Source organism: Pristiophorus japonicus, chromosome 14, assembly GCF_044704955.1.
Source record: "Pristiophorus japonicus isolate sPriJap1 chromosome 14, sPriJap1.hap1, whole genome shotgun sequence".
In the NCBI taxonomy this organism is placed as follows: domain Eukaryota; kingdom Metazoa; phylum Chordata; class Chondrichthyes; family Pristiophoridae; genus Pristiophorus; species Pristiophorus japonicus.
Window position 1 is genome coordinate 117430944 of NC_091990.1, and position 8891 is coordinate 117439834.

General features: G+C 46.4%; 1 protein-coding gene across 1 annotated transcript in view; it reads right to left on the reverse strand.

Annotated features, from left to right (window-relative positions):
• Positions 1–8543, reverse strand: part of LOC139280056 (uncharacterized) — a 73501-nt gene extending 64958 nt beyond the window's left edge. The window contains exon 1 of the mRNA XM_070899531.1: positions 8286–8543. Coding sequence (XP_070755632.1) covers positions 8286–8515 — 230 coding nt within the window. The 5' untranslated portion in view covers positions 8516–8543. The remainder of the gene's footprint in view (positions 1–8285) is intronic.
• Positions 8544–8891: the final 348 nt, after the last annotated feature.

An 8891-nucleotide genomic window follows, 5' to 3' on the forward strand; every position in this document is an offset into this window, starting at 1 on the left:
TTGGGACCTTGTTCATAATTTAATACAAATGCAGGATCATTGATTTCAATCTCGCGTGACACATTTGCGCTATCATGGTACGCACTTTGTTGAAGCCGCCTGCTCTCTACCTGTTCATGTAGATCTAACGAGAGCCTTGTCTTAAGTGCTCTTTTCATGAGCAGTTCAGCAGGTGGGATCCCAGTGAGTGAGTGTGGTCTCGTGCGGTAGCTAAGCAGGACTCAGGATAGGTGAGTCTGCAGTGAGCCTTCAGTTACCCTCTTCAAGCCTTGCTTGATGGTTTACACTGCTCTTTCTGCCTGACCATTGGAAGTTGGTTCAAACGGGGCAGATGTGACATGTTTGATCCCGTTACAGATCATGAATTCTTTGAACTCAGCACTGGTAAAACATGGCCCGTTGTCGCTCACCAGGACATCGGGTAGGCCGTGTGTGGCAAACATGGCCCGCAGGCTTTCAGTAGTGGCAGCGGACGTGCTAGCTGACATTATCTCACATTCAATCGACTTGGAGTACACGTCTACAACCACAAGGAACATTTTACCCAAGAATGGGCCTGCATAGTTGACGTGTACCCAAGACCATGGTTTGGAGGGCCAAGACCACAAACTTAGCGGCACCTCCCTGGGTACATTGCTTAACTGCGAGTATGTATTACATCTGTGAATGCAGGACTCTAAGTCCGCATCGATACCGGGCCACCACACGTGGGATCTGGCTATCGCTTTCATCATTATGATGCCTGGGTGGGTACTTTGGAGGTCATTGTTAAAGGTGCCTTTGCCCTTCTTGGGGACCATTACTCGATTGCACCACAGAATGCAGTCTCTGCCTATATAGACATTTCATCTTTGCGCCGCTGGAACGGCTTTATCTCTTCCTGCATTTCCACTGGGACACTGGACCAGCTCCAGTGAAGCACACAGCTTTTGACTAGAGATAATAAGGGGTCCTGGCTTGTCCAGGTTTTGATCTGCCGGGCAGTGACGGGTGATTGCTCACTCTCAAATGTTTCCATAACCATGGTTAGATCTGCGGGCTTTGCCATTTCCACCCCCGTGGTGGGCAATGGCAATCTACTGAGCATCGGCGCAGTTTTCTGTGCCTGGCCTGTGGCGGATGGCGTAGTTGTATGCGGACGTGAGTGCCCATCTCTGGATGCGGGCCGATGCATTGGTATTTATCCCTTTATTCTCGGAGAACAGGGATATAAGTGGCTTATGGTCAGTTTTGAATTCGAATTTTATCCCAAACAGGTATTGATGCATTTTCTTTACCCCATAGACACACGCTAATGCTTCTTTCTCAATCCTGCTGTAGGCTCTCTCAGCCTTCGACAGACTCCTGGATGCATAAGCAACCGGTTGCAGTTTCTCGAAATCATTAGCTTGTTGCAATACACACCTGACGCCATATGACGACACATCACATGCTAGTACCAAACGCTTACATGGATCATACAACACAAGCAATTTGTTTGAGCATAACAATTTTCTCACTTTTACAAAAGCATTTTCTTGGCTTTTGCCCCAAACCCATTCGTCCCCTTTTCATAGTAAGACATGCAATGGTTCTAATAGTGTGCTGAGACCCGGTAAGAAGTTACCAAAGTAGTTCAGGAGTCCCAGAAACGACCGCAGCTCCTTCACGTTCTGTGGCCTCGGTGCGTTCTCGATTGCCTCCATCTTCGCGTTGGTGGGCCTGATGCCGTCTGCCGCAATCCTCCTTCCCGGAACTCCACTTCAGGCGCCAGGAAAACGCACTTCGAACGTTTTAACCTGAGCCCCACACCGTTGAGTCGACTAGCAACCTGCTCCAGGTTCTGCAGATGCTTGACTGTGTTCCGACCTGTGACCAAGATATGCGGGACCGACTTCAGTAAGCCTTCCATGTTTCCCTGGAATATCGTTGCCGCGGATCGGATTCCAAACGGCCATCTGTTATAAACAAAAAGACCTTTGTGTGTGTTGATGCAGATGAGGGCCTTCGATGATTCCTCCAGTTCCTGCGTCATGTAGGCTGAAGTCAGATCCAGCTTCGTGTACGTCTTTCCTCCCGCCAGCGTTGCAAAGCGGCCTTTGGTAGTGGGTATTGGTCCTGCAGGGAGAAATGATTGATAGTTACTTTGTAATCGCCACAGATTCTGACGGTGCCGTCTCCCTTGAGGACTGGGACAATATGACTGGCCCACTCGTTGAACTCGATCGGGGAAATGATGCCCTCTCTTTGCAGCCGGTCTAGCTCGATCTCTACCCTTTCTCTCATCATGAACAGTACTGCTCTCGCCTTGTGATGGATGGGTCATGCCCCCGGAATTAGGTGGATCTTCACTTTTGCTCCTTGGAATTTCCCGATGCCTGGTTCGAACAGCGAAGGAAATTTGTTTAAGACCTGGGCACATGAAATGTCGTCAGCAGGCGATAGTGCTCGGACGTCGTCCCAGTTCCAGCGTATCTTTCCCAGCCAGCTGCTGCTGAGCAGCGTGGGACCATCGCCCGGTACCACCCAGAATGGTAGCTTGTGCACCGCTCCATCGTAGGAGACCTTTACGGTAGCACTGCCGATTACAGGGATCAGTTCTTTTGTGTAAGTTCTTAGTTTCGTGCGAACTGGAGTCAAGACTGGCCTTGAGGCCTTGTTGCACCACAACCTTTCGAAGGTCTTTTTGCCCATGATGGACTGGGTCACGCCCATGTGGTTTCGTGGCTAATGCCAAGTACGAAAAAGTCTCTGAGCATGTGCTCCAAATTCGCAATGTCCTGCAAGGCGTCTTAGCTCGCGACATAACTCGCTACTTCCTGGCCCTCAGGCCCTTTGTAGGTGTAGAACCAGTACCTCGCCATCAGAACGCTTTCCTTCAGGTTCAAATGCTCTCAGACCAGTGTGCACAAATTGTCGTACGATTTCTCTGTGGGTTTCGCTGGAGTGAGCAGATTCTTCATGAGGCCATACGTTGGTGCCCCACAGACAGTGAGGGGGAATCGCCCTTCATTTGGCAGCACTCTCTTCCCCATCTAGCTCGTTGACCACGAAGTATTGGTCGAGTCGCTCCACAAAAGTTTCCCAATCATCTCCCTCTGAGAATTTCTCCAGGATGCCTACTGTTCTCTGCATCTTTGGATTCGCTATCTCTATCTCGTTGCCAGTTGTTGTGTATGGAGAAAGAGTCAGACTGTGTTCAAAATAAAGTGTGACCATAGTCTTTTATTGCAGGTCTCCAGAGTGCCTCTCCAATCTGTGAAGCCTCCTTAAATACCTGTGCTCCCAAGGGATTATGGGATCCCTTGGGACTCCAGGGGATGAGCCCTCTGGTGGTTGTACAGAGTAAAGACAAGTATACATATATAACAGTCAAGGATTTCTGGATGTCAATCACAGAAGTAGAATGCAAGAATTTCTTTTTTAGGAACAGGCAATGCCTCCGTCTGCTCGCTCAGGTGGACGTAAAAGATCCTGTAACACCATTTTGAAGAAGAGCAGGGGAGTAATCCCCGGTGTCCTGGGCCAATATTTATCCCTCAATCAACATCACTAACACAACAGATTATCTGGTCATTGTCATGTTGCTGTCTGTGGGAGCTTGCTTTGTGCAAATTGGCTGCCGAGTTTCCCACATTACAACAGTGACTCCACTCCAAAAAGTACTTCATTGGCTGTAAAGCACTTTGGGATGTCCTGAGGTTGTAAGTGCAAGTTCTTTCTTTCTCAAGCTCAAGGAGTGGGACTTGAACCAACAACTTTCTGACCCAGAGGCAAGAATGCTTCCCACTAAGCCACAGCTGGCACTGATGATAAGTCACACTGGTGCAATAGGGGATGTTCTTCTGATGTTGGGGCTGAAGCACATTGCTGGGGCAGATTTAAGGGACTGTGCTTTACCTCAATTGGCAATGTATCTGCAACCGAAAGTGTTAAAATCCCAACACCAACATCCGCTATCTTGTTGAGCAGGAGAAAAAGAAAGATCTGTCTGTATTTTCTAGCCCTATCTATTGACCTGCAACCTCTCCTTTAAAACTAGCATTGTTGACAGGATCAACCCTTGTTTAAAGGAATACTGCTTTGAGTTGCAAAATGTACTTTCCAGGTTGGATAGTTGAACATATTTTAAAGCATCAGTAACCTAGCTGACCTGTGCGGCATTTTTCTTTCAAATATTAATTGGTGCATCAGTTGGTGATGGCAACTGTAGCAAGGACAGACCTCTCATGAACTTGAGCCTGCTGCTAGGTATACAACATAACGTGGAGAGACTGTTAAAACAAACCCAGATCAAGTTCAATTAATCCCAATCTACCAAATGCCCGACTGATGCTCTCATCATTTCCTAATGGGTTTTTTTCAATGCTGAGCAGGCGCGAGGGGCCTTATGGCCTACTCCTCCTCCTATTTCTTATGTTCTTATGTTCTTATGTTCTAAAAGGTGAAAGGTCATTTATTTGCAGTCAAATTGTGATTGCTCAGTGATGCTCCAAACAGAAGTCTAAATAATTTAGTTATAAAATGAAAAGCGATCAATAATTGGTTTAATTTATGTTTTTTCAACTAAAGACTTGTATTTATATAGCGCCTTTCACGACCACCGGACATTTCAACGCGCTTTACAACCAATGAAGTACTTTTGAAGTATAGTCACTGTTGTAATGTGGAAAACACAGCAGCCAATTTGTGCACAGCAAGATCCGAAACACAGCAGTGTGATAATGACCAGTTAATCTGTTTTAGTGATGTTGATTGAGGGATAAATATTGGCCAGGACACTGAGGAAAACTCCCCTGCTCTTCTTCGAAATACAGTAAACACTCGTTTACCCGGATACGAATGTAACGGAAAACCCGCCGTAACGTAATTTAAAATATTGCGAGATTCAGGAGAAAATCAGTTAGCATGAATGTGGAGGAGTTGTGTTTTGTGTGTGTTTCCGAGTATGTGTCTCTGTATAGACATGTTCAGCACCAGCAGACTGTGGCCAATTGTACTGACCTCGGGAAAACGAAGTGAACGATTTTCAGGAGAAATGAATTCCAACTGATTGCTTGGTTAAGGGGTCACACGGGGAATTCCACTGAAGAGGGGTTGGGTAAAATTGACTGATATCTGCGGACAGCATCAGTTTGGATCCGTGAGTGAGGAGCTCATGGTTTTTTGTCATGTCCCGTCAGCGTGAGAAGTGGCGTGCTGTGAACACAGGGCAGGAGTGAGTTGGTGGGTGAGATATGAGTGGGATAGTTGTGTTGGGATGTACAATAATCACCAGCGAATGAAGAAAGTCTGATAAAACTCTCAAAATGGATGACAGAACCTAGTCAGACAGTTCAGGATTGACCATCCGGACCCAGAAACTGAAGGGGTGGAACGGATACCCAATGGATGGAGGAAGAGTTACAGACAAATAATAACTGAACGCACAGCCCGAACAATTCAATTAAACTGTCTGTTCCATTGTTGTAATTAGTAAATTTGCCCTATCGGAAAATTTGTTTACCCGGAGTTGCCGAATCCCCAAACAATCCGGGTAAACAAGAGTTTACTGTAGTGCCAGCGGATCTTTTAAATCCACCTGAGAGAACAGATGGGGCCTCGGTTTAACGTCTTATCCAAAAGACGACACCTCCAACAGTGCAGCACTCCCACAGCACTGTACTGGAGTGTCAGCCTACATTTTTGTGCTCAAGTTCCTGGAATGGAACTTGAACCCACAACCTTCTGACTCAGAGGCGAGTGTGCTACCCACTGAGCCACAGCTGACTCAACTAAGAACTAAGGTTCTAATATCAACATCCATTAATAAAAACAGAAAATGCTGGAAACGCTTAGCAGGTCCGGCAGCATCTGTGGAGAGAGAAACTGAGTTAATGTTTCAGGTCGATGATCCTTCATCTGAACACCAAACACAAGAAGAGAAGCAGAAAATAATGAAGAGGAACAAGATAAAAAAGTCAAACAAAAATCCCTTTGGAGAGAAGAACAGAACTTCTTCAAGGTGGGATTGCTGGAAGAGAAGTGGCAGTGAATTAAACACTAATATGAAAACAAAATACTGCAGATGATGTATTTCCAGCATTTCCGGTTTGCATTTCAGATTTCCAGCGTTTGCAGTATCTTTCGGATGTGATGTTAAACCGAGGCCCCTTCTGCTCTCTCAGGTGGACTTAAGAGATCCCATGGCACTATTTTGAAGAAGAGCAGGAGAGTTATCCCCGGTGTCCTGGCCAATATTTATCCTTCAATCAACATCACTAAAACAGATTATCTGGTCATTATGTTGTTATTTGTGGGAACTTGCTGTGCACAAATTGCCATGTTTCCTACATTACAACAGTGACTACATTTCAATAAGTACTTCATTGGCTGCAAAGCATTTGGGACGTCCAGTGGTTGTGAAAAGCACTATATAAATACAAGTCTTTGGTGTTGAAATTGGTTATGGCCGTTTTTGAGGCGGTATCACCGTCTGAGTGCTGATTTTAGCTTTGGGCATTATATGCGGACTCACACTGCCAAATTGTATTTTTACGCACAAAGATGTGGGAGCAGTGCTAAAAGTGGCGTTGCATACTCATCCTCAGCACCAATGGGGTGGGAACTCAGGAGGCCAACTGAATCTCGCACCAGAGGCTACCGACATGCTAGGTGCAAAAATGGGAAGAAAAAAAAATAACTCAAACTTCTCCGACCCACACACACACATCCCCACTGGTACAACTAATCAAAACATGCAGAAATAAATAAAGAAAAAACTTACCTTGCTCTCTGGGTGATTCCGCCCGAGATCCGCTATTCACCCACTACATTTTTCAGGCTGTAAGTGCGCCTGCCGGGAAGGCCACCGCACAGACCAAATATCGCGAGAGCGGTCACAAGGGGGCACTGCCTGCTGGATGATGTCACCACACGGGGGGCATTAGAGGGTGCAGCGTTACCTCTTGGCACCGCTACCAAAGACCCAACTGAATTTCTCCGGAGGTGTGGACGCCGCTCACCGCCGACAGCAGGACTTTGCCATCCGTTAGCCACCCATCACCGGCGGCGTTCAAAACCCAATTTGACCCTTTTCTTTTTTGGGGGGCGGGATGGGGAAATCTCTAATTGACCAAGCTTGTTTCTTTTGCTAATGACGTCTCATTAAGCTAAAGAGCAATTGTTTCACCTCTCAGCTGATTTACGAAAGTGTCTGACCCTTGGGGTTTCCTCTATCTCAGACATCTCTCTCTCCCTCCAGTCCCAATACATGCACAAAAAGAGGTCAGCGATAAGAGGGCAGTGATAAGGTGGGTTCACACTAAGGGCAGGTTCTGCTGCGGCCCAACTCAAGCTCTGAGTTCGCGAGAGGAAAGCCAGGCAGCTCAAACTTGGGGCCTCTGGTCAGCTGTGGCTCAGTGGGTAGCACACTCGCCTTTGAGTCAGAAGGTTGTGGGTTCAAGCTCCACTCCAGGGACTTGAGCACAAAAATCTAGGCTGACATTCCAGTGTAGTGCTGAGGGAGCGCTGTGCTGTTGGAGGTGCCGTCTTTCTGATGAGACTTTAAACCGAGGCCCCATCTACCCTCTCAGGTGGACGTATAAGATCCCAAGGCACTATTTCGAAGAAGAGCAGGGGAGCTACCCCCGGTGTCCTGGGCCAATATTTATCCCTCAATCAACATAACAAAACAGATTATCTGGTCATTATCACATTGCTGTTTGTGAGAGCTTGCTGTGAGCATAAAGGCTGTCGTGTTTCCTACATTACACTCCAAAAGTACTTCATTGGCTGCAAAGCACTTTGAGACATATAAATGCAAGTCTTTCTTCCTTTCCTGTGGGAAGCAGCTTAGGCCCGAGCTGAGCCTTTGCACTGAGTGCCGCCTCATAACCGAGAGATCCAGGCAGGCCCCAGCTTCCTGACAGCTGTTTTAAACTCTTCATCATCATCCGAAACAATCAGCATGCATTAGAGGGTAGTATTCCCTTTACAAAGGTGATAATTAGGTAACAAGCTGAGATTAAAGTAATTATAGTTAGACAGCTGGCAAGGCTGTATCGCCATGTTGTAATATTGTTGATCCTTCAGCATCTGGTTCCAATAACAATACAGGCAAGAAGATTTTACATTAATTACACCAAATAATTTATTATAAACACATTTAATTACAACTGATAAGAGATAAACTGTTCAAAAGGATTAACCCTTCTATGTCACTAATAACAATAAAGCTTTTTTTCCCCCCCACATTAAAACCTTAACTTCAGCATCACTGGGTGGAGATAAGTGTGAAGGGTGTAAATAACAGGGACGCCCCTTACCTGATAAGATAATGGTTGATTAAAGTGTCGAAGTAGCCATGGTACACAATGTTGTTCACATGGCCATACTGATCGTTGTCTTGCCAACGGGTCTGAATCGGCAGGAAGTACGGGTAGGCACCTTGGAGGCGGTAGGCATTCTCGAAGTCCGAGGCCTGGGACACGGTGGCAGAACTTTTCGCAGCGCTGCCAAAGGTACGCAGTGCGCCGAGCGGGACCAGCAGCCTCATGGTCTGTGTCCGAAAGCAGCGGGGAGATCTGAGGAATTAAGATATCCATTAGTTTTTCATATGAGACGTTAAACCGAGACCCTCGTCTGGTTCTCTTTCAAGTGGACGTAAAAGATCCCATGGCACTATTTCGAAGAAGAGCAAGGGATTTATCCCCGATGACCTGAGCAATATTTATCCCTCAATCAACATAAGAAAAACAGATTATCTGGTCATTATCACATTGTTGTTTGTGGGAGCTTGCTGTGCGCAAAAATTAGCTGCTACGTTTCCCATATTACAACAGTGATTACACTCCAAAGGTACTTTATTGGTTGTAAAGCGCTTTGAGATGTCCAGTGGTCGTGAAAGGCGCTATATAAATGCAAATCTTTCT